The 26,164-nt window shown below is 44.1% G+C and overlaps 1 protein-coding gene across 4 annotated transcripts in view; it reads right to left on the bottom strand.

Annotated features, from left to right (window-relative positions):
* ect2 (epithelial cell transforming 2) overlaps positions 1–21,680 on the bottom strand; it is a 194,579-nt gene extending 172,899 nt beyond the window's left edge. For 3 of the 4 annotated variants that reach the window (XR_009795813.1, XM_061825546.1, XM_061825545.1), the window contains exons 1-3: positions 21,284–21,679; positions 20,602–20,758; positions 12,667–12,746 (exon numbers count right to left, since the gene is read on the bottom strand). Coding sequence is in view for 3 of the 4 variants with exons in the window: in XM_061825546.1 (XP_061681530.1) it covers positions 12,667–12,746; positions 20,602–20,734 (213 nt within the window). In the remaining variant the exon portion in view is untranslated. Of the gene's footprint in view, positions 1–12,666; positions 12,747–20,601; positions 20,759–21,283 lie in introns of all 4 variants that reach the window. The other variant, XM_061825547.1, reaches the window with a different exon arrangement.
* Between the last annotated feature and the right edge of the window lie 4,484 nt (positions 21,681–26,164).

Genomic DNA, 26,164 nt, shown 5'->3' on the forward strand with positions numbered 1-26,164 from the left:
TCTCGTCTATTTGTTATACAAGATAGCAAGACAACAACACGCAGCTACCAAAGCGCTGACTGCAATACGAACCACTTGTTAGTGTGCAGCAAGGTTGAACTACAGACCAGAAGACCCTGTCACTCAAAGAGAGCTGACTGACCACACATCAACACCAGGAACACGCAAAACCCAACAAAGGCAGAAGAGTTTGCCACAGCTCTGGAAAAGTGTCTACCAGGCTGGCAGAGAAACAAAACCGGGAAAGATGGGAATACTTGACATTGTGTACACCTCAGCAATGTTGGCGTTTGGAAAGCAAACCAAAAAGTCAACACACTGGTTTAAAACTTAAACTGTGGATATAAGACCTGCAGTTGAAGCTAAGAAGGCTGGGACTACCTTTTGTCTGAAACTGTCATGGTGCTGCCGGTCCAGCCTTGGCTGCGCGGGTCCCTGCATTTTTACCAATAGAAATGAAAACAGCATCTCTAAAATCCTCTTCCAGTAACATCCTCAAATACTGACCAAAACAAATGGAACATTGGGTTGAGAATTATTCCCACCTCTTCACTAGGGAGGCCATTGTTTCAGAAGATGCCCTCAATGCTGTTGATCGTCTGCCTATATTAGAGGAGTTGGACAGCGAACCAATCCTCGAAGAACTGCAAGACAACATGGACTCCCTCACCACTGGTAAAGCCCCAGGGAAAGACACTATTCTAGCCAAGGTCCTGATGTGCTACAAAATGCCCTGGCTGAAGAGTAGCACCATCTCCTCTGCCTGTGCTTGGAGGGTGGGGGAAGTACCACAAGACATGAGGGATGCCAACATCATCACCTAAGACAAAAACAAAGACGACATGTATGACTGTAACAACTACCGTGGCAGCTCCCTCTTGACCATTGTTGGGAAGCTGTTTGTTACAGTTGCTCTGAAGAGTCTTGAGGTACTTGCAGAGAAAATCTACCCCGAATCTCAGTATGGTTTGCGTCCCAACAGATTCATCATCGATGTGGTCTTCTCCCTCAGACAGCTGCAGGAGAAATGCAAAGAGCAAACACTGGCACTCTTTGTACCTTCATAAACCTGATGAAGGCCTTACAGTCAGCAGGGATGTTATCTTCAAGATCCTGCCAAAAATATGGTCCCCACCTGGGCTGCTATTAATCATTAAATTCTTCCACAATTACATGAATGTATGACTATAGTCGTCTTCGATAGCTCAATCTCGGAGTTTTAAGATCAAGAGCAGTCTGAAACAGGGCTGTGTCCTTGTTCCAACACTGTTCAGAATATTTTTTTGGTGTCCTGTTGAAGCAGGCCTTTGGATAAGCCACTGAGGGCATCTATATTTGAACTAGATCAGACAGCAAACTCTATAACCTCTCTCGGCTCAAGGCCAAATCCAAGGTCCAGCAGAAATGTCTCCGTGATCATCTTTTTGCGGACGACGCAGCAATCAAGACCCACACAGCGGAAGAACTTCAATTGCTCAAGGACTGCCTCATCAACACACACACACGAGGCTTTTGGGTTGACAATCAGCCGTAAGAAAACAAGTCATGGAGCAGGATATAGGCTCTCCACCTGAAATTAGACTCTCTAACAAAGCAATGTTGTTCATGACTTTGAATACCTGGGTCCTACCATCTCTGACTGTCTCTCTAATCCCAGGGCTAGAGAGATGCATTTGCAAAGCTGTTACTACAATGGCTAGACACAAAAGAGAGCTTGGAGAAACACCAAGTTGACAGAGCATACTCAAGTCCAAGCCTGTGCCGTGAGCACTCTCCTCTATGGAAGTGAGGCAGACAATGACAACCAAACAGGAGCACAAGCTTAGCGCCTTCCACATGTCCTGTCTCCAAAGACATCCTGCGCATTACCTGCCAAGACAAGGTGACAAACACCAGTGCACTGGATGGAGCCATGGTTCCCAGCATGTACAATCTGCCTAAGCAGAAGCGCATGGAGGACAGAGGAATTCTAAAAAACCTACTCAATCGCGAGCTGGCACAAGAACCCGCCCCTCAGCCAGACCCAAACTCTGCTTCAAGGATGTCTACAAGAGAGACCTGAAACCCCTTGAAATTAATTTAGACACCTGGGAGGCCACTGCCACTGACCTTTTAGACTTAGGAAGGTCACACACAATCGAAATTCAGAACACTAACCAAGCATAATGTGTTGATGAACATTCTCACATATGAACCCTCTTATGAAATACGCTAATGAGATATTGGTAATTAAGTCTCAAAATGGGGCCTTACGGGGGTGAACTTTCACACGTAGGAAGGTCATACATCTTTTGGAACCCTCACTGCGCGTAACATGTGGATGCACAACATCAAATTTCAGTCCCTTGCTCAATGCGTTCATGAGCTATTGGAAATTACCCATCAAAATTGGGCCCAGTTGAGATGACCTTTTATACATGGGAAGGTCACAGGCATTTGAAATCCAAACCCCTGGCCACGCATGATATGTCGATGGACAGTCTCAGATTACAACTCTCTAACTGAATGTGTTCATGCGATTTTGGGAATTAAGTGAAAAAATAGGAGCTAGTGGCTCGTTAGCCGCCATCTTCTAGAACAGGGGTGTCAAACATACTGCCCGCGTGCCAGATCCGGCCCTTCTGGTGGTTTGGACCAGCCCGGGGAAGAAAGCTGCATTGTATAAAAAAAATATTAATTTTCTTTAGAATTTGTAGTTCTTGTATTATCCGCTAGGGGGCGGAGTGTTTTAGTACGTGCAGACAACATGAAAGCAACACTGCGGCGGAACTAGGACCACCTTGACCTGGTAAAATTGAATGTCTGTACAGCGTCTATTGGCGACAATTGCATTATCTACTTTTCCGTTTGCCTCGCACCCTCATCAGCAAAATGTCTTTGTCAAAAAGGAGAAAAGTAGACACAGAGTATCGGATTTTTCAAGAAAAATGGACATGTTCTTATATGTTCACGGAGGTGAATGGGAAACCCATGTGCCTGGTGTGCCAGCAGCAAGTTTCGGTGCTTAAAGAATACAATATTCGGCGCCATTACAAAACTCATCATGGTGAAAAATACAACAGTTTGCATGGAAAATTGAGAAAACAGAAGGTAAATGAGATGATGGCACGTCTGAAGAAACAGTTTTCACCCGGAGCCGAGAAGCCAGTGATGCTGCGGTGAAAGCCAGCTACCTAATTGCGAGCCAAATAGCAATGGCATCAAAGCCGTACAGTGATGGAGAGTTCATCAAAAACTGCTTGCTGACGGCTGCTGAAATTGTGTGTCCTGAGAAGCGACATGCTTTTGCCAATATAAGCTTGACAAGAAATACCATGGCAGACAGGATTTCGGAACTCTCTGCAGATTTGGACCACCAACTAAAACGCAAAGTGGGGTAATTTGTGGCATTTTCTGTTGCGATTGATGAGAGTACTGATATCACGGACGTCGCTCAACTGGCCATATTAATTCGTGGAGTTGACAAGACTTTGAATGTCACAGAGGAGTTTCTCGAGCTGGTGCCGATGATCGACACCACAACAGCTGAGGACATTTTCAGCTCCGTCGTTGGAGCGCTGGACAGAGTCGGAGCGGACTGGTCACGCGCCGTAAGCCTGGCTGCTGATGGTGCTCCGTCAATGATCGGTAAAAAGGCAGGTGTTGTGACAAAGTTCAGAGATAAAGTACAAGCCGCAAATGGGGGAGGTAATTTTTGGACATTTCATTGCATTTTGCATCAGGAGGCATTATGCAGCAAATCGCTAAGAACGGATCACGTCATAGAGGTGGTTGTCGGAACTGTTAATTTCATCCGAGCCAGAGGTCTCAATCATCGTCAATTTGACAGCTTTCTCAGTGACTGTAACATTATCCATGGTGTGCCTTATCACACGAACGTACAATGGTTAAGCAGAGGTGCTGTGCTTAAGCGCTTCTTTGATTTACGTGATGAAATCGGACAATTCATGGAGAAAAAAGGTAAACCTGTTAAGGAATTACAGTGCCATCTGTGGCTGCAGCACCTTGCGTTTATGGTTGACATCACTGAGCACTTGAATATTCTTAACAAAATGTTGCAGGGACGCAGAAAAATCGTAACAGTATTATGTATTATCTAAATTTTATGGCCTCTCGCTCAATGCGTTCATGAGGTATTGAGAATTACGCTTAAAAAAAGGCCTTAGTGCCGGTGACCTTTCATAGTGGTGACCTTTCACACTTGACAAGGTCACACGCGTTTGCAATTCGGAACACTCATTGCGCATGATATGTCGATGCACAATCTCAATTTTCTGGCCTCCCACTCGATGCGTTCATGAGATATTGAGAATTACGCTTAAAAAACAGACAGAGTGACATTGACTTTCATACTTGGGAAGGTCACGCGCACTTGCAATTCAGAACACTCAATGTGCATGATTTGTCGATGCACAATCTCCATTTTCAGGCCTCGATCTCAATACGTTCATGAGATATTGAGAATTACGCTTAAAAAACAGGCATAGTGATGTTGACCTTCATACTTGGCAAGGTCACATGCATTTGCAATTCGGAACACTCATCGTGCCTGATGTGTCGATGCACAATCTCAATTTTATGGCTCCTAGTTCAATGCGTCATGATATATTGAGAATTATGCTTAAAAAACAGGCCGAGTGACGTTGACCTTCATACTTGGGCAGGTCACACGCTTTCGCAATTCGGAACATAATTTGTTGATGATGTGTCGATGCACAATCTCCATTTTCAGACCCCTTTCTCAATACATTCATGAGCTCTTGATAATTCGGCTAAAAAAAAAGGCCTTAGTGCCGGTGACCTTTCATGGCGGTGACCTTTAATACTTGGCAAAGTCACACGCGTTTGCAATCCGGAACACTCAATGCGCATGATGTGTCGATGCACAATCTCAATTTTCTGGCCTCTAGCTCAATGCGTACATAAGATATTGAGAATTACGCTTAAAAAATTGGGTACAGATAGCTACCCAAAACAAAAATTTCACAATATGTCACAAATAATACTGTGTAAAAAATAAAAGTGCAAATGAGAAAAGTGGAGAAGTGTCAATACCTTTGTCCTCTCTCAGAGGTCCTGTAACAAGCAAGTTCATACATAAGTATTACTGAACCACCTTTTTTTTCTTATACTTTAAAAGTCTTTACGATCATAGTGCATCTCCATTTTATTCCAGGCTAACTCAAAGGTGTCTTACTTTTAATAGGAGCTAAAGCATCGATGACATTTTACATTTCCTTGTTTGTGATACGGCTGTGGTCTGCATAAATTTAGCGCTGGGCCTCTTATTTTAGTATGTTTAACTTAGACACACAGGGTGGCTTAATATTTGAGAGAATCTGTAATTTAAATTAAAGAACACAAAGAATTATATCATAATTTTAATTTAAAAGAACACAAACGCAAAGAACACAAATGGCTAAGTCTTTAATGTCAACAGATAAATTGGGAACATTCTTAAGAGATTACTAGGTCTAATATGTGACTTTGAAAGAGGGTTGTGGTTTTTCCGTCTATCTATATTGTATTTAATGACTCATATTTGCAATATTATTATATAGTATGTAGTAATATTATATTAAGTAATAAATCAGTAATATGACTAATTTCTAAGATAAGTTATATTACTTGTCAAATGCTTTATTTACAGCTTTTATTCAGTTGAAATGTGCTGTCTGTCTCATTTCCTCGTTGTGCAGCATCAATTCTATGGGGCTTTGAGGTCACATGACTGAAACAGCCAATCAGAAAATTCCCTTGCCTTGACCAATCAGAAAATTGGATTGAATTTTCGCCTCTAGTACCCACAAGTGCCACAGGGGACATGTGTGTACTCATAGGTTCTGAGGTTTCTAGCTCCCTGAGGACAGTCTTTGAAACTTTTACAGAACATTTATTAGGACTAATGGAGCTAATTTAACCATTATCTTTGTGAGGACCATCCAAAATGTCCTCACAAAGCGGAATGTCCTCACAAAAAAGGTGTTTTGCCAAGGGTTGGTCCACACAAGGATAGCAATACAAGTGCACGCACACACACTTGAAAAATGTGCAGGTATGGTCAGTCATGCCCGCAGATAAGGTTGCGTGTGTGATTAGGGACGGAATCTCAAGACCTTAACTTGATTTACTGAGTTGTTAAACCCGAGTATGTAGTTGGCACCTAATAACATAATCATAATTTATTGACATTCCATTGAGACAGAAATTTTTAAAGCGGTCAATAGACATTGAATTTCAAAACTAAATATTCGTGTAATCAAATAATTTTATTTCATCATGATGTATTGTTATCATCTAGCATTATTTATGGCGGAATCTATTGTGAATCCATTGATGAAAACTTGCAGTAGATGATCTCTCTCCCAAAAGCATGGAAGTGGAAAAAGTTTTCAACTTCAAGATAACGCGGTACCACGGGAGCAAACGACCATTTGCATTTACATATAGAGGCAGACTAGTCTAATATTAGACAGAGTTCATACTCAGTCTGACCACAAAAAATTAAGGGCTTTTTAGGGGCATTCTTAGGGGCTGACACGAAAAATTTAGGGCCATCATGGGAAATCAAGAGTAAGGAAAAAAGGCTCACCCAATGGTGCAATCAGCTGTTCTTGGTTCATCAAAGGTTCCAGTACCTCAGTACCTGTGACAGTGATCACCTGTCACCCCTTGTGGCAGTTCTCATTGATATGACCATTGTCAACATCTTCACATAATTACTTCACATAATAGTCGACAAAAAAACAGATTCTAACTACAATTAACTAACTACTATATACACAAATGTCTTCTACTGATGTCTGTCTCAGCACCCCTACGCTAGTTCCTTGAGCCTGCCCAGTGCCTCCTCTATTTGTTGCTGCAGAGGTGCCAGAGTGTCTCTCTTGTCCTTTGCTCTGCCTCTGAGTGCATTGGCCTCGGTGATAAACCTCAGATTCCTCTTTTCTTCTGCCTCCTCACACAGCATGTCAGCCTTCTCAATAAGAGTAGATATGTCAGTCTCTATTCTGGATTTTTTAGCTGTGAGGCTGTCTATCTCTGCCTTAGCTGCCTTCCTCTTCTCTGCCTGTTTTGAGGCATCCTTCTTTTCCTCCTCTAGATGCTGGACGTAAATACTTCTGGCAGAAGACGCAGCGACCAACAGCTCCCTTGTGATAGGCACTATGTCAGGCCCTCCATATTGCTGGACCACCTCCACTATTTGCCTTCGCGCAATCAGTGACTCCTTGCATAGGTTGTCCTCGGTGACCTCCTTGTTTGTGGAGAACCCTCTTTCCACAGATGCCTGTCCATGGGACAGGAGCAGCAGCTGCTTTATGACGCCCCATAGCTCCTGGATCTGCTGGATTTCCTGCTGATGCAGAGTGGAGTGTAAGAGCGCGTCCAGCCTGTCCTTAGAGATGTTGAAGTCAGAGAAAGCGACCCTAATTTCCTCATCTTCTTGGATCTTTTCACTCACACTGGGATACTGGAACATAATCCTGTCGCAATTGCTTTCCTCCACCCTTCTGTGATCCACAATGATGTTTAAGGTTTTTTGGAGTTTTTTGTTGTTGTTCTCCTTCTCATCTTTCATGGCAATCTGCCGAGGGTCCATCCAGTTTAGTAGGCGGACTAAATTGTATATGATGGGGGCCTTCTCCAGCCAATTTTCTATCATGTTTACCAGGTAAGTTTGGCAGCTCATTCTAAATTCCTGCTTTACACGGTCAGTTGCTATGCCAGATTTCAGAAGTAGTCTCTCAGCAGTAAAGCCTATGCCTACTTTTGATAAATCCACCCAGTGTGACTTGTCCCCCACATTAATCTTGACAAGGCTGGTGAGGGAGGCTGCCTTTTCTTTAAGGATTTCAGGCTTGATGAACTTTTCCATCAGAGTCTTGATGAGGGTGCCCATGTCCTTTGCGATGAAGGGAAGCATAGGCTTGTCAGTCTGGTACAATTTCAGGAATGGTTCCACCAGCCTGGCACAGATTACAAAGAAGTGAAGCTTGGCAACAAAGATGGGGTCCTGTGCTGCTTTCTGAACCACAGTGAAGGAACTGCTGGTTGGGCAGGTCACCTTCGTCCTTGCTGCCTCGCAATAATCTCGCACGTGTGGCATCAGGGTGATGGCTCTCTCTGCCATATTAATGTTTTCAACCCATCTGTGCTTGCAGAACATGAGAGGGAGAGTCGGATCCAGTGACTTGTTTAAAGTCCTCGCGCCTGGCAGATGCATCGCGAAACAAGTTGTAGAGGCTAGAGAGAAAATCTTCCACCCCCCATCCAGCTGCCTCACAACCGATTCGAAATGCATTCGAAATGCAAAAAACTAATGAAAATCTGGTCACATTCACAAACTTCTACAGCTCAAAGACCCATATCAGTCTTGTAAACATAATCATCCATTTGTATTTTAAGCATTCAGTGCCCAAACAAAACCACGAGATACCGGTTTACAGCTTTCAGTATAAAGTTTTGCGATTTTGCTCATGACATCTTGGGAAAATTGTGACTAAAATAGTGTTTGGGTGGGTCTGGAATTGTCTGGTTATGACGTCAGTTTCTTTTTCTTTCGGCTTGTCCCGTTAAGGGTCGCCACAGCGTGTCATCTTTTTCCATCTAAGCCTATCTCGTGCATCCGCCTCTCTAACACCCACTGTCCTGAAGTCCTCCCTCACAACATCCAACCTTTTCTTTGGTCTTCCTCTCGCTCTTTTGCCTGGCAGCTCCAACCTTAGTAACACCCTTCTACCAATATACTCACTCTCTCGCCTCTGAACTACCACGTAAAATTATATTTGTGGTGAAGAAAAATATCACCAGCTATTGCTCTCAAATTATTTTAAATGCATTTCATTCATTAAAATCCTTATTTGTGAAAATATACCAACTGAGACTGTATACGTTATCAGCTTCTATGTGTAACAATAATAATAATTATTATTATTATAATAATAATGAAAATAATAATAAAAAGCCTTATAGACTGAAAATAGTTGTCGCGCACCTTTTTACTAAATACACCCCATTCGTATTAATTTTAAAACAAGACCAAAAACTTCACATATACATGAGAGATATCAAACCCATTTCTATTTATCAGTTTAATGCGTAATAACAACATAATAGTAATAGTAACAAATCACCTTCACAAATGCTTACCAGTCCCATGTTTCCAAACCAAGCATGTGCTCCTCGCTGGGTTTGACTGCCTGGTCGGCATCTTCATCGGCAGCTATTTTGAACATGTCATTCTGATAACCTTGAACGCCTTTACAAAGCTCATATTCTTTACCGTCTTCGTGGGACCCCTCAGAATCATGTTCATTGCTCGACTTACCGGGAAAGCCATCATCGTTCTTGCATTGGACTCGACCACTGTTTTATAAACTTTGCCCTTCATCCAAGCAGACTCTTCTGTCACATGACACACCAGACACTTTCGGTCAGCTGTTAAAACCTGCTTAAACCGTTTGTTCACTTCTTTACCACACTCACCATTGCTCTGGATTATAACGCCCAAGTATTTTAAGTCGCCCACCCTCGCTATCTCTTCTCCCTGGAGCCTAACTCTTCCCCCTCCACTCCTTCCATTGACACACAAAGAATATAAATTCTTTTTTACTGAAGCTGATCTTCATTTCTCTCCTTTCCAGCGCATGCGTCCATCTTTCTAACTGTTCCTCCACATGCTCCCTGCTTTCAATGGAGATGTCATCTGCGAACATTATGATTGAAGGAGATTCCAATCTAACCTCATCTGTCAGCCTATCTATTAACACAGAGTAGGAAGGGGATCAGAGCTGATCCCTGATGCAGTCCCACCTCCTCCTTAAATTCTTCTGTCACACCTACAGCACACCTCACCACTGTTCTGCAGGCCTCATACATGTCCTGAAATATTCTAACATATTTCTTTGCCACACCAGACTTACACATGCAGTACCATAGTCGCTCTCTTGGTACGCTGTCATGGGCTTTGTCTAGATCCATAAAACAACAATTTCTCCGTACTTTTCCATGAGCATCCTTAAGGCAAATAATGCCTCTGTGGTACTCTTTGGAGGAATGAAACCATAATGTTGCTCGGAAATACTTATTTCTGTCCCAAGTCTCTCCCACTACTTCATTGTGTAGCTCATAAACTTTATTCCTTTATAGCTCTGCAAATTGCCTTTGTTCTTAAAAATGGGAACAAGCAGACTTTTCCTCCATTTTTCGGGCATCTTCTTGCCTGCTAGTATTCTGTTGAATAAATGATGTTAAGCGCAACGTGTGACGTCAAGCCCCTACTCGGGTCTTTCCTATCCGTTTCCATCTTTTTCTGGCAAATCCAGCAATGTGCAATCTTTTCTGCCGATAATCAAAAAATAAAAATGTTTCCTTCAAAACTAATTTCAGATTCAAATTCAGCATAAAACAACTGCACTCACATTTGACGAGCGCAAACGCGCTCGTGCGCCTCCGTGCTCGCAAATCTGCACAGTCGAACACGAAAAATCACGCGCGTAAAATTTGTTACGAGTGGAAACAATAGATATTGAAAGTCGTCGCCTATTTTTTGTAGTCTTAACATTAATGTACGCGTTTATTTCATAACCTTTGTTAACTAAACAAGCCTGCTCCAAAACAACCAGTATTCACCCTGAAACAGGAAATGCAAGTTAACCATACTGAGCATGTATGGAAATTAGGCTGAAAGCGCATGTTCAGAGCTGCTTCACGTACAGCAAGCGCATTTATGTCAAAAGTCATCAACAAAATGAGCCATGTCAAAGGAAATTCACCCGCAATTTTATCTGCAAGCATGACTAACCATACCCGTACAATTTCCAAATGTGATTGACCGCAACTGTATAATATTAGCAAATGGTGCATTGAAGACCTTCCATACACTTTAAAGATAGTTTCCAGGTGTTTACTCTCAGCAATTTTCTTTTCTTTATTGCCAAAAACAATTGTCTTAGTTTTGTTGTTGTTCAGTTGAAGAAAATTTCCAGTTATCTGCTTTAGACCGTGACACAACACCTTAATAGACCTGCAGATATCTGGAGACACTCCTAACTATATCATCTGCATAGCTGTAAGAAAGTTTTCAAGAATTTGACCCAAGGGTAGCATATACAGGCTGAACAGGCAGGGTCCAAGAACAGACCCTTGATGACCCCATAGGTCTTGGATATTTGCTGGGATTGAGCACTTTCTATGGTTCCAAAGTAGCTCCTTTCCTCCAGGTTGGACCTAAACCATTTAAGGACCATTCCATTTAGCCTGACCATTGTTTCTAACCATTCAGCAGTATATTATGATCTACCAAATGAAAAGCTGCACTGATATCCAACAATACCAGAGCTGACACCTTTCCTGAGTCAGTATTCAACCTTAGATCATTTAGCACTTTGAAAAGAGCAGATTCTGTACTGTGATAAGTTCAGAAACCTGAATCAAATTTGTCAAAAAATCCATTTAAATTCAAGAAATTATTGCAGAGTTCTGTGGGGGGGGGGGGGGGGGTGAGCTTGTAAACCACAGCAAACAGAGCATGAGTATTGTTGAGGTTCTTTTTGATGATTTCAGAAGTGTTGCTGTCTAGCCTAAACTGACTCTTGGTTAAAATTACATAGACACTGTCTTTAGGGTCAAAGTCAAACTGGAGTTTAGTTTTTTCTCCACTTTCTTTCCATTTTCCTACACTTTAATTTAGAGATCTTCACCATCATTGTGCTTCTCCACGGTGTTTTAGGTCGCCTCAAAATATTCTTAATTTTAGCAGGGACGACAGCATTTATGGCATTCTTGATTTTCGAGGTGAAACTATCCAAACGTTCATCAACTGTCTCAGCATCCACAGCCCCTCACTCCAGTCTTCATAATCTTAGTGGCAGTACTCTCATTTATGTACCTTTTATTAATAAAGATAACGGTTGTTTTGGAAGAATCTGTAATTCAAAAAGTACAGAAAAATGGTCAGAAATAGGCATTTCCTTAATGTCAATCGATAGAATTTCAACATCCTGAGAGATGACCAGGTCAAAGATGTGACCTTGAGTGTTAGTTGGACTCTTAATATGTTAAGAGAGGTCAAATGTGTCTAGTATGGGAAATAGTTCTTTGGCTGTTTTTTCCATGTTATTGTCAACATGAATGTTAAAGTCCCCTGTTATGACAAAATAATTGTAAATCACCGATAACTCCGATTGAGATTGACTGTCATGTTTAGCTTCTTTCATTTTGTAATGATTGCTGCAACAGTGGACATTTTTTCACCAAGCTGCTTTGCAATTTCTCCGTAGCCCTTTCCAGCCCTGTGGGGTTGTACAACTCTGTCTCTGGTGTATTTGGACAGCTCTTTGGTCTTGGCCATGTTACAAGTTTGAGTATTACTGATTGTATGTTGTGGACAAGTGTCTTTACACAGCTAACGACCTCATACAGGTGCATCTGATTCAGGATAATACATGGAGTGGAGGTGGACTTTTCAAGGTGAACTAACAGGTCTTAGAGGGTCAGAATTCTAGCTGATAGGTGTTCAAATACTTATTTGCAGCTGTATCACACAAATGGTTAAAAAAAAAAAAAATTGTGTTTTCAGACCCCTCCATGATTTCTAAGTGGAGGAGTTGCAATATAGCAGGGTGTTCAAATACTTATTTTCTTCACTGTAAAGGCTTTATATACCTGCAGTGAATTGACTAGCTTGGCATCTTTGCTTGCTTCTCCGACGAGAACAATCCTTGTCTTCACTTTAGGAGGTCTACCTGAGTGCGAGAGAGAGCGAGAGCGAGAGCGAGAGAGAGAGATACACACACACACACACACACACACACACACACACACACACATTATGACCTTGTAGGGAAGGGTCTCAAACTCAATTTTCTTGGGACCCCCAGAGGCATACAAAACAAAATAAGGACGCTGGTGTAAATGTTATGTGCGAAACTACAAATAAAACTCTCCATGGCAACGCTACTGTAATCTTCAATGATTAAAAAATTTTTCTGTGCTTGCATCAAGCCTGGTCGGTGTCAAAGGAAATTTAGTTACACCAGGGGTGCTCATTGCGTCGATCGCAAGGCAGTTTTAGTTGATCGTGTGACGGCGTGCCCCCCCATAAAAAAGACGTTAGACTATCATCCACCTCGTCGCTTGATTTAGGTGTGGCCAATATGTCGAGCCCATGCACATAAATGCGCGTTCTCGCAAGCCGGCCTCCTGTTTACGGTAGCCAGGAATCGTGCAAAAACTTAATGTTGAACAGTGAAGTTATTCTCTACAGTCAGGAGTATAGAAGAGGATTGAGAAACTTGTTTAATTTTATGACACATCTGTCACTCTTAATCTTTGTTCTATTCAGTAACTAAAAAAGAAAAAATACAACTCCTTGTATTACATTTACGTCTGAAAGTTATTTGTATGCATGTAACCTGGAGAACAAGAAAGACTATTAGTCATGTTAGACCGCAGTTTGACCGGCCTGATTGGCAATTTTTTGGCTATGAAAAGTGGAAATTATGAAAATGTATCCATCCATCAATTTTCTTAGCCGCATATCCTCACAAGGGTCGTGGGGAGTGCTGGACCCTATCTCAGCGGTCAACGAGCAGGAGGCAGGCTACACCCTGGACTGGATGCCAGCTAATCGGAGGGCACATCGAGACAAATAGCTGGACTCTCAATAACGCCAAGGGGCATTTTAGAGTGTCCAATTAATGTTGCATGTTTTTGGGATGTGGAAGGAAAGCGGAGTACCTGGAGAAAACCCACGCAGGCACGTGGAGAACATGCAAACTCCACAGAGGCGTCGCTGGGATCGAACCCTGGACCACAGAATTGTGACGGCAGCACTTTACAGCTACACCACCATCCCACCTATGAAAATTTATTTTGGCTAAAAAAAAAAAAAAAAAAAAAAGGCTAATGATTGGTAGATTTATTATTGTATCATGGAGGCATGAGGATTTCGGCAAGTAAGGTAACCAATCTTTCGGTTCCGTTGATTTTTGTCCTGGGAAACGGTGGGAAACGATTTTTTGGTTCCCATTGATAATGCTCATGGGAACCGGTTTTTACATGTACTTCAGAATAAAGCCTGAGCAGGCATGAGCATTTTGTCTTTTACGCTTAGCAACCGACATGTTTGACTAGCGTTTGAGTGACCCGGATAGGAATAACTCGACCTTGCGCATGCGTAGCGCAGAAGCGGAAACTGGTGCTGTTTGTAAACCACACTGACAAAGCAGGCCGTTTTAATCATTAAAAATAAAGGGGTTCATGTAGGTTCGTTTTATACAGATTGTTGTATTTTGTTGAGAACTTGTTTTACATTCCACACATGGGCGAATTTTATTTAAAGTAAGCCCTGAGATCTGGGAAACTGACTTTCGGTTCCGTGTTTTCTCAGGCTGGGTAACGACACGGTAATGGAACGATCGTTTCCGTGAAATGCTCATGCCTGATCATGCATTTGTTTATATCATCCTTGCCTGAATCATTCTCCTTCCGAGGGGCTGTATGACCCGAAGTGTGACCCAGCGACATCTGGAGGGGCGATGCACCCCCTTGCTGACTTCAAAACAGATACTCCTCAAACACCATTGTTATAAATGTTTATCTTATTATTCATCTCTGTATTCGCATTCACCAATGTTATAAATGTTTATCTTAGTATTTGTCTTTGTGTTGGTACTGCCATCTGTTCCTCCATTTGTTTTGTACTCTGTGACCCTATGTTTTGAGAAACTAATGAAAAGGGGGACACTGGTGAAACTGATTCAGAACGTGGTTTGGAATTGTAGCTGGTCAATCAAACCCGTCTCTCCTCTAGAGCCAAATGAAGACCTCTCTTGTCTCTTCATTTGCATAATTTGTCCAGTCTAACGATGAAAAAAGGCTAGCCAGGGCACAGCAAAGTAACACAAAAAGTGACATCAAGTATCTCTTCCTTTTGAGGAGCAAAACAATCTTTCTGCTTTATTATTTATTATTGCTGCATTTTTTAGAGTTTCAATTGATCTTAAAGCAGTCACTCACATTTAAAAAATGTACGGGTGTGGTCAGTCATGCTTACAGATATAGTTACTGGTGTTGTCCACCAGTCATGTCTGCAGATAAAATTTGTGGGTGTGATTAGGGATGGAATCTCAAGACCTTAAAGTACAGGGATGAGAATGACCAATTTGGAAAAACACTGAAAATGTCTGCCATAACCCCTAACCCTAACCCTGAACTCGTCACTCCGGAAGAGCAACAACAAAAACAGTCCGTGCGCAACCCCGCACCCCAATGTCAAGGTCCCGCGGGTGAATTATGTAAACACCACTACAGTACCGTTTTTTTGCTACAGCTGTTCGGTTAAAACCGGTTATGAAAGTAAGCGGTTTTTTTTTTGCAATCCCTAGTGCGCACGCACTGCTAGTACCACTGCCTGAAGATGACGCTTCACTAACTTGATATTTTAGAAACAGATTCATACCAACGGAAGATGAGAGAGTCTTCGCCAAATAAGCGTGTCTCCTGTGTTTCCGGTGCGACTCCAGCGCTTTGACGCCCATCTTTTCAAGCTGGTAACTCTGCTTGCACAGATAGCAGTAAAACATGTGCCGATCTTTTGGATCTCGATGAACCCAGCTCCCAAACTCCTTACTTTCAACCCAAGCTTCTTGAAAAATGCACTTCCCCGTGATACAAGTTGGATCGATGAAAGAACTATGCTACATCGTAACGAAAACAAAGTGAAATGCCGACTCACGGAAACAAACAATGGAATAATCGACAAGATGGCGACTCGTTGTCCGTTGACAATTTCCGGCTGATTTGGACGCCAGACGGATCGCTATTTTTTTTTAAATAAAAGATTAATTTATTTTTTAGGGAGAATTTTGGCGGTAGAGGTCCTCCCTTAGATTTTTTTTTATTTAAGGCCTTTTTAGGGGCTTGACCGGTTTTCGCGGATTTTAAGGACTTTTAGGAGCCCCTAATTGGACCTTCAAAAATGTGGGGGTTTTTATGGACTTTTAGGGCCACGTGCGAACCCTGTGTTGTGTCAGAGTATGTAGTTGTTACCTAATACCATAATCATAATTTGACACTGCACTGAGACAAACATTTTTAAAGAGGTCAATAGACATTCAATTTCAGTATTCATATCAAATCATTTTTTTTCATCATGATGTCATGTTATAATCTACAGTAATTTAGGGCACTATCTCTTGTCAATCAATGATGAAAGATAGCAGATGATAGTTAGTTTTAGGAAGGTTTCAACTTCAAGATAACGCGGTACCACGGGAGAAAATTACCGTTCGCATTTAGATAGTGAAGAAAACAAGTATTGGAACACCCTGCGATATTGCAACTTCTCCCACTGCGAAATCATGGTCTAAAATTTTCATCGTAGCTGCGTGTCCACTGTTAGAGAGATAATCTAAAAAGAAAAATCCAGAAATCACTGTGTGATTTTTTTTAGCAATTTGTGTGATACAGCTGCAAATAAGTATTTGAACACCTGAGAAAACCAATGTTAATATTTGCTACAGTAGCCTTTGTTTGCAATTACTGAGGTCAAACGTTTCCTGAAGTTGTTCACCAGGTTTGCACACAATGCAGGAGGGATTTTGGCCCACTCCTCCACACAGATCATATCTCGATCAGACAGTTTTCTGGACTGTCGCTGAGAAACACAGAGTTTCAGCTCCCTCCGAAGATTTTCTATTGAGTTTAGGTCTGGAGACTGGCGAGGCCACGCCAGAACCTTCATATGCTTCTTACGGAGCCACTCTTTGGATTTCCTGGCTGTGTGCTTCGAAACATTGTCATGTTGAAAGACCCAACCACGATCTATCTTCAATGCTGTGACTGAGGGAAAGACGTTGTTCCCCAAAATCTCAAAATACATGGCCCCGGTCATCCTCTCCTTAATACACTGCAATTGTCCTGTCCCATATAGAGAAAAACACCCCCAAAGCATGATGCTACCACCCCCATGCTTCACAGTAGGGATCGTGTTCCAGGGTTCATAGTCGGACCCAAAAAATTTAAGGGCTTTTTAGGGTCATTCTTAGGGGCTGACACGAAAAATTTAGGCCTGACACGGAAAAAATTTAGGGCCGACACGAAAAATTTAGGGCCATCGTGGGAAATCAAGAGGAGGGAAAAAAGACTCACCCAATGGTGCCATCAACCGTTCTTGGTTCATCAAATGTTCCAGTACCTCAGTCCCTGTGACAGCGATCAACTGTCGCCCCTTGTGGCAGTTCTCATTGATATGACCATTGTCAACGTCTTCACATAACAGTATACAGAAAAACTGATTCTAACTATAATTGCAACTATATACACAAATGTCTTCTACTGATGTCTGTCTCAGCACCCCTACTCTAGCTCCTTGAGCCTACTCAGTGCCTCCTCTATTTGTTGCTGCAGTGGTGCCAAAGTGGCTCTCTTGTCCTTTGCTCTGCCTCTGAGTGCATTGGCCTCGGTGATAAACCTCAGATTCCTCTTTTCTTCTGCCTCGTCACACAGCCTGTCAGTCTTCTCAATAAGCGTAGATATGTCAGTCTCTATTCTGGCTTTTTTGGCTTTGCGGCAGTAGAGATGAAAAGTGGGCAGCGATGCCAAATGTAGCCAGGTACAAAGTCTTCCTTTCCCCACAGTGGTAGTTTTTAGCAACGTCACTGTCTGGGAACATGACTGCAAACACTTTCGAATTATTTTCACAAGATTTGTTACTGTAATGGCTGCAGATCACTTTTAAAGTCCACACGATCTCTGCCTTTAACGAGTCCGCCTTCGTGTATTGAACTACGTTCATAGAGCCTGACTTCTGGCTGGTTGAAGTCGATGGCTGGACAATTGCAGTTACGCATGCACTGCTCGTACCACTGCCTGAAGTTGATGCTTCACTATCTTTATATTTTAGAAACAGATTCATACAGACGGAAGATGAGAGAGTCTTTGCCAAATCAGCGTGTCTCCTTTTTTTCCGGTGCAACTCCAGCGCTTTGACGCCCATCTTTCCTAGCTGGTAGCTCTGCTTGCACAGATGGCAGTAAAACATGTGCCGATCTTTTGCACTTCGACGAACCCAGCTTCCAAACTCCTTACTTTCAACCCAAGCATCTTGAAAAATACACTTCCCCATGATACAAGTTGGATCGATGAAAGACGTAACGAAGACGAAGTGAAATGCCGACTCACGGAAACGAACAATGGAATATCGACGACAAGATGGCGACTTGTTGTCAACACGGTGACTTCCGTTGACTATTTCCGGCTGTTTTAGACGCCAGACGGATCGCTATTTTTTTTTTTTTTTTTTTTTAATAAAAGATAATTTTTTTTTTCCGGGAGAATTTTGGCGGTAGAAGTCCGACCTTTGATTTTTTATTATTTAAGGAATTTTTAGGGGCTTGACCGGTTTTCGTAGATTTTAAGGACTTTTAGGAGCCCCGAAATGCATCTTCGAAAATTTAGGGGTTTTTAGGGACTTTTAGGGACGCGTGCGAACCCTGTGTTCATGGGATGGAACTCATCATTCGTCTTCCTCCAAACACGGTTAGTGGAATTATGACCAAAAAGTTCAATTTTGGTCTCATCTGACCACAAAACTTTCTCCCATGACTCCTCTGTATCAACCAAATGGTCTTTGGCAAACTTAAGATGGGCCTTGACAGGTGCTGGTTTAAGCAGGGGAACCTTCCGTGCCATGCATGATTTCAAACCATGTCGTCTTAGTGTATTACCAACAGTCAACTTGGAAACGGTGGTCCCAGCTCTTTTCAGGTCAGTGACCAAGTCCTGTCGTGTAGTCCTGAGCTGATTCCTCACCTTTTAAAGGATCATTGAGACCCCACAAGGAGATATCTTGCATGGGGCTCACTCCGATTGAGATTGACCGTCATGTGTAGCTTCTTCCATTTTCCAATGATTGCTCCAACAGTGGACCTTTTTTCTCCAAGCAGCTTGGCAATTTCTCTGTAGCCCTTTTCAGCCGTGTGGAGTTGTACAATTTTGTCTCTGCTGTCTTTGGACAGCTCTTTGATCTTGGCCATTTTACAAGTTTGAGTCTTACTGATTGTATGGTTTGGACAGGTGTCTTTATGCAGCGAATGACATCACACAAGTGCATCTGATTCAGGATAATACGTGGAGTGAGGGTGGACTTTTAAAGGCGGAATAACAAGTCAAATAATTATTTGTATGTTATATATTAGCTGTATCACACAAATCGTTTAAAAAAAAATCATACATTGTGATTTCTGGATTTTTCTTTTTAGATTATCTGTCTCACAGTGGACATGGACCTACAATGAAAATTTCAGCCCCCTCTATGATTTCTAAGTCGGAGAAATTGCAATATAGCAGGCCGTTCAACTACTATTTTCTTCACTGTATATGGACAGACTAGTCTAATGTTAGAACTTAGATCAAGTCAAAGTAAATCACAATCTCATATTTATTATACCTGTGTTATATTCCAGAAACGTTTCCGTGTAACTGAATTTCCTTTGACATGGCTCATGATGTTGAGGACTTTCGACGTAAATGCACTTGCAGTATGTGAAGCAGCTCGGAACATGCTCAATACGGTTAACTTGCATTTCCTGTTTCCGGGTAAATAATGATTGTTTCGGATCAGGCTTCTTTTATTACCAACGTTTATGAAACAAACACGTAAATTAATGTCAAAACCGATGTTCCCTTTAATTTTTTACGTGTCTGAGCAAACACACTAAGCCCGTGAGCTCCCCCTTTGACGACTGTGAGCAATATTAGACATATGCACTGTGGTCAGATCAGTGTAATTCATTGAAGTTAAATGGCTCATTCAAAGATTCAAATTACAGCATTTACATTTGCATCGGAATATCTTTAAGAACAATTGTGTGTTTTTGCTAATTTACAATGAAAATGTCAAACAAAAAAAACACACTGCAAACTAAAGCAAGCCAACTATAAATTTGAAAGGTCGCTTGCAAATTTCATTTTTTTTTTTTATCCACAATGATATCCCTGTATGTTTTTCTTGGTGTAGAACTATATTATTGCTTGCAGAATATCTTTAGCGATGCATGTTGAAAGCTGAATGATGCTCCCAAACAGTTTTCAGGTTAATGTTGTGTTGCCTCCTATATTTAAAATTCAAAATTAGCCATGTATGCACTGTACTGTCTGTGCTTTCATCCTCGATCAAGCTGTGCCAAGGTGGAATTTTAACATTATACACCATTTCATCCTACTTTCTACTTTGGCTTCAGACCAGACCTTTTTTACTCAAAAAAAGAGAACATCTCGTCCAGTTTCACCACTTTTTCCTCTATTATTCATATACCGCAACAGCACTCCTTTTTTTTTTAAACTTTTACCATTATCGAGAGTAAACACTAGCAGCATGTCTAACTGTCTTTGAATCTATGTTTGTATTTTTATTGAATTTTCTTCCGTTACTTGGTGTTTGATATTAATATTCACATTACTTTTGGGGTCATTTCTAATTTAAGTTAGCAATTGCAATATTATTTGTATGTAAAACTTGGTCAAATTGGAGTTTGACACCACTGCCGTATGCCATAAAAATAAATAAATAAATTTGGTTGTCCACTCCAGACTTACCTTCCCCATCGTCACATGCCATGCCAAGAAATACATGGTCGTTGGTAGTTTCTTCAATCCTTGAATCATATACGGAAGAATCCACCAAAAGACTCCTTGCTGTCCCAAAAGTCACTATGCTGTTGTCACCCATGGCAAGAGGCTGCGGGGGACCAATCTGTCCAACGTCAGAGGGAATAGTCAGTTTGAGACAGTATCATGCTGACGGACAGCAAAAAATAAAAGTAAAAATACAATGGAAAAACCTTAAAATCCTGACTTGAGTTGCTGAGCAACATAATGCGATGGTTCAAAAATACAAACTTTTGAAAATAAAATGGAAAAACTCTGAATTAACAAAAAGCCAAATTTCCGTTTGGTTTTTGTTGTCGTTTAAAATCACCGCACAAACTCCAGATCAAATGTTTCGTCGAGCATTAAAATTCAAAACAACTTTCGCGCCAATGACTAGATACAGGATTTGAATTGTGCTCAAACGAGCCTAATAACTCCTGGAGACCTGATTTTAAGGTTGAAATTCAATCCAGAATATAAGTGAACACCTGTTATAAATTTCGACACACGTTTTAGCATGTTAACACATTGAAAAGTTTCCAGCAATTCGTCGAACGACCTTTGCATGCAGAACGTTGCTCAGCGCTTCGCACAACACAAAAGAGACTGAAAAAAAGACCAAACTTACCGTTTATTTGTAAGTGAACGAATCTTGGCCCAAGTGACAATTCTATTCAACCAACAACACAGAAGTCCCTATTTAACCAATTCGGATAAATAACTACACGAGCTAACTGTGCTGTCTTGCAAACAACGCAACGCAACGATCAAGATCGAGCTCGTTTTTTTCATGGAACATCTCTTCTTTATGAATTGAGTCTCCTTTCAATCCTCTGAAACATCGTTTCAAAATTCCTTGTCACCGTGTGGTTTCTCGGTTGCAAACCACTTTGGGGTACTGTTAAAACAAGTCACAAACTTGGACCGTGTTCCAGTTCAAAACGCACGGAAAACATTGGTGCCAGGCGCCAATTGGGTAAGAATGGCTAAAGCTGCGAGTTTCCGCTTAGAAAGGCTGATGATTGGTTAGTTGTTTCAAATCACGACGCGCCGTTCCCTTTGATACGTTACGCGTTACAAACCCGAAAATCAGGTTAGAAACTCCAGCGACGTGTCTTCGTTGGAGGCCATGTTGGAGAGGTCGAGGTTGGAGAGTCAAATTTAGTCGTATATGTGCGTTCATCTGAGATGACACGCTGTGGCGACCCCGAAAGGGACAAGCCGAAAGAAACTTACTTACTTACTACACTAATTTCTCAACTTTTTTTTTTTAACTGAGGTTTCCATTTTGGTCAGCGCCAAAGTTTATTCCATCAATAAAGAACATCAACAAAAAAAGTCAAAACTCTCATTCTCCTTGTTGAGATTGTACGTCATTTTATGCAACAATATGCAGAACAAGGTACTGCAGCTTGCTCTCAGTTGGTCCCAAACAACATTTTAATGAATTGCGACTTTGATGCGAAATACTTAAAAGACTTGGCTTTAGACTTCGTAGACAAGAGATTTCATTTGACATTAACTTAAGTGCCATTGACACTCCCACATACATTGTAAAACTAACAAGTTTTTGGGTTGATTCAAAATGCTTCTAATGTTACCTGGGGGAGAATTCCATGCAATCCATTCAGAAATTCGGATTGAAAAGCATCCTGTGTGATATTGTTCCCAAACTGAAGAAATGTGGTCAATCTGATCTGAAGAGCCGTTTTTCACCGAAAAAAAAAAAAAGTTACAAACATGAATAACTCCAAAACTAAAGCTTTTGGGTTTATTCCTAAGGCTTATAATGTTGTGTGGGGGAGAGTTCAATGCAATCCATGCAGAAATTAGGGTTGAAAGGGATCCTGTCTGATATTATGTCCAAATTGAAGAAATATGCGCATCTTGCTCTGAAAACCTGTATTTCGCATTAAAAAAAAAGAGACTGTGGTGTTTACATAATTCACCCGCGGGACCTCGAGTTGGGGTGCGGGGTTCCGCACGGATTGTTTTTGTTGTTGCGCTTCCGGAGGAAAAGGTTAACAGAGTTCCCGCCGTTATGCGAGTTTTTTGGTGATGTCGAACAATAAAGCAAGTTCTGTTTCTGTGTCCGACACTCCGCCTCCGACTCCTTTTCTCCGGCGCTACACTGGTGACCCCGACGTCAGTCCCGGCGTTTTCGAGACTGAAACGAACATGGCAACCGCCATCCTCAAATTGCCGGAGTTTTGGGAGACGTCCGCGGCAGCGTGGTTCGCACAGACTGAGGCTCAGTTCGCCCTCCGCGGGATCTCAGATGATTCCACGCGTTACTACCACGTTGTCTCAGCACTCGGGAGCTCAACGGCGGCCAGAGCAGTGAACTTCATCACCTCTCCCCCGGCCCGAGATAAGTATGCTGGGATCAAGGCTCACCTTCTCAAGGTTTTTGAACTTTCACGGCCGGAACGTGCCCGACGTCTGTTGGCTATTAATGGACTGGGGGACAGTAAACCTTCCGAACTCATGGAAATGATGCTAAACCTGCTGGGCACGGAAGAGCCCAATTTCATTTTCATGGAACTGTTTCTCAGGCAAATGCCACCGCATGTTCAGACGGCGCTCGCGAACAGTACTATCACTGAGCCCCGGGCCCTGGCCGAGGAGGCCGACCGTTTCTTCCTGGCAACCCAGCGCTTCTCCCCTGAGACGCTGGCCGCGACGCGCAGTTACTCACCTTCGGGCGCGGGGGTGTCATCCAGCAGGGGCCCCTTCGGCACCGACGGCCGTGCCGGCACAGGCTTGTGCTACTTCCATGCCTGTTTCGGTGCGAAAGCGAAGAGGTGCCGCGCCCCTTGCAACTACGACGCGTCGGGAAACGCCAAAGCCCACGCTTCGCAGCGGCCGTGAGCGTGGGCGCGAAGAGCCGGCTGCTGTTCGTCAAGGACAACCTTTCCGGGCGCAAATTCCTTTGTGACACCGGCGCCCAGAGGAGCGTCCTGACGGCCACTGCGGAGGACGCCGCTGGCGGGACTCATGGGCCACCCCTACTGTCCGCTAATGGCTCCCCTATCCGCTCTTATGGCATGAGGACTGTGGACTTGTGTTTCGGGAGTCAGCGCTTCACATGGGACTTTGTCACTGCGGATGTCTCATTCCCTCTCCTTGGCGCTGATTTTTTTTGTGCCCACGGGCTGCTGGTGGATGTGAAGAGGGGCCGTCTGGTGGATGCACTGACTTTTTCCACGGTCGCCTGCGTCCACAATGAGGCGACTTATGGTGGTCTCTCCAGTTCGCTATCGGACGGCACCAAGTACCAACTCCTCCTTGGTGAGTTCCCTGCCTTGACACGGCCCACTTTCTCCTCTACCACGACTAAACATGGGGTCGAGCACCACATTGAGACCAAGGGCCCCCCGATCCACGCGAGGGCCCGACGGCTTGATCCCGAGAAGCTAGCAGTCGCTAAGTCCGAGTTTGCCAACATGGAGCGTCTGGGCATCGTCCGCCGCTCGGATAGCCCGTGGGCCTCGCCACTACACATCGTCCCTAAACCGAGTGGTGGGTGGCGACCGTGTGGTGACTACCGCCGCCTTAACGACGCCACTACGCCCGACCGCTACCCTGTTCCACACATTCAGGACTTCTCAGCCCACCTGGCAGGCAAAATCTTGTTCTCCAAGGTCGACCTGGTGCGCGGGTATCACCAGGTTCCCGTGCACCCCTCAGACATTCCCAAGACAGCTGTAATCACTCCGTTTGGACTGTTAAAGTTTCTGAGGATGCCGTTTGGTCTTAAAAACGCGGCACAATCTTTCCAGCGTTTAATGGATTCTGTGCTCAGGGACTTGCCATTTGTGTTCGTCTATTTGGATGACATCCTCGTCGCCAGCTCCTCGGAGGATGAACATCTGATGCACCTCCGCGACCTCTTCGCAAGACTTGAGCAGCATGGCCTGATCATCAACCCGGCAAAGTGTGTTTTCGGGGTGCCCTCTATCCAGTTCCTCGGGCACCTCATAGACAAGAACGGCGCCGCCCCCCTTCCGGCAAAGGTGGAGGCCGTCTCCGCTTTTCCCCGACCTCGCTCGGCTCGGGGCCTCCGGGAGTTCCTGGGGATGGTGACTTTCTACCACCGGTTCATCCGCCGGGCGGCCCACATCATGCGCCCGCTCTATGAGGCTCTTAAAGACAAGGCCCCCAACCGGGACGTTGAATGGACGGCCGAGAGGATGGAAGCCTTCGAGGCTACGAAGGCTGCACTGAGTCGCGCCGCTATGCTGGCTCACCCGACCCACGGGGCCCCTGTCGCTCTCACTACCGATGCATCGGACTACGCTGTTGGAGCCGTATTCGAACAGTGGGTCGGCGGCGCCTGGCAACCGCTTGCCTTTTTCAGCCGTCAGCTGGTCCCCAGGGAGCGCAAATACAGCACGTTCGATAGAGAGCTCCTCGGCCTCTGGCTGGCGATCCGCCACTTCCGCTCCCTATTGGAAGGCCGTGAGTTCACGGCATATGTGGACCATAAACCCCTCACTTTCGCCATGTCCAAGGTGGCCGAGCCGTGGTCCGCCCGCCAGCAACGCCAACTGTCGTTCATCTCTGAGTACACTACGGACATCCAACACATCGCCGGCAAATCCAATGTGGTCGCGGACTGCCTCTCCAGGGCGATCGTCGGCACTGTGCATCTGGGTTTCGACTACTCCCGCATGAGCGCAGACCAGGCCTCGGACCACGGGGTGCAGGCCCTCAAGACTTCTGACACGGGTTTGCGCCTGGAGGAAGTCGCGGTTGGTGACTCAGGCGTCAGGTTGCTGTGCGACCTCTGGCTGACCAGCCTCGGCCGCTGGTCCCTGCAAACTGGCGAAGAGCTGTTTTCGAGGCGGTCCACAACCTCTCCCACCCCGGAAGGAAACCGTCCGTGAGGCTGGTGGCCCAGAAGTTCGTGTGGCGCGGTCTCAAGAAAGATGTGCAGGCCTGGGTCGACTCGTGCGTGGCCTGTCAGCGGGCTAAGGTGCATCGCCACACAAAAGCCCCCTTGGAGCCCTTTGCTGTCCCCGAGAGGAGGTTTGACCACGTCAACGTTGACTTGGTAGGTCCACTTCCTCCCTCGCACGGATTCACCTACTTGCTCACCATGGTGGACAGGACGACCCGCTGGCCCGAAGCCGTTCCCCTCTCCTCGACAACGTCGTCAGACGTGGCCCGGGCGTTCATCGGCACGTGGGTTGCACGCTTCGGGACACCGTGCGACCTTTCTTCAGATCGTGGCCCTCAGTTTACCTCTGAACTCTGGAACGCAGTCGCTGAGAGTTTGGGGGTCAAGCTGCACCGCACTACCGCCTATCACCCCCAGGCGAACGGTCTTTGCGAGCGGTTCCACCGCTCCATGAAAGCAGCCCTGCGTGCCGGCTTGACGGACGGCAACTGGTTGGATAAGCTCCCGTGGGTCATGCTCGGCCTCAGGTGCGCCCCCAAGGAGGACCTGTTGTCCTCATCCGCCGAACTCGTCTACGGCCAGCCACTGCCAGGCAACGGTCCTCCC

The sequence above is a fragment of the Syngnathoides biaculeatus genome, chromosome 7, assembly GCF_019802595.1.
Source record: "Syngnathoides biaculeatus isolate LvHL_M chromosome 7, ASM1980259v1, whole genome shotgun sequence".
In the NCBI taxonomy this organism is placed as follows: domain Eukaryota; kingdom Metazoa; phylum Chordata; class Actinopteri; order Syngnathiformes; family Syngnathidae; genus Syngnathoides; species Syngnathoides biaculeatus.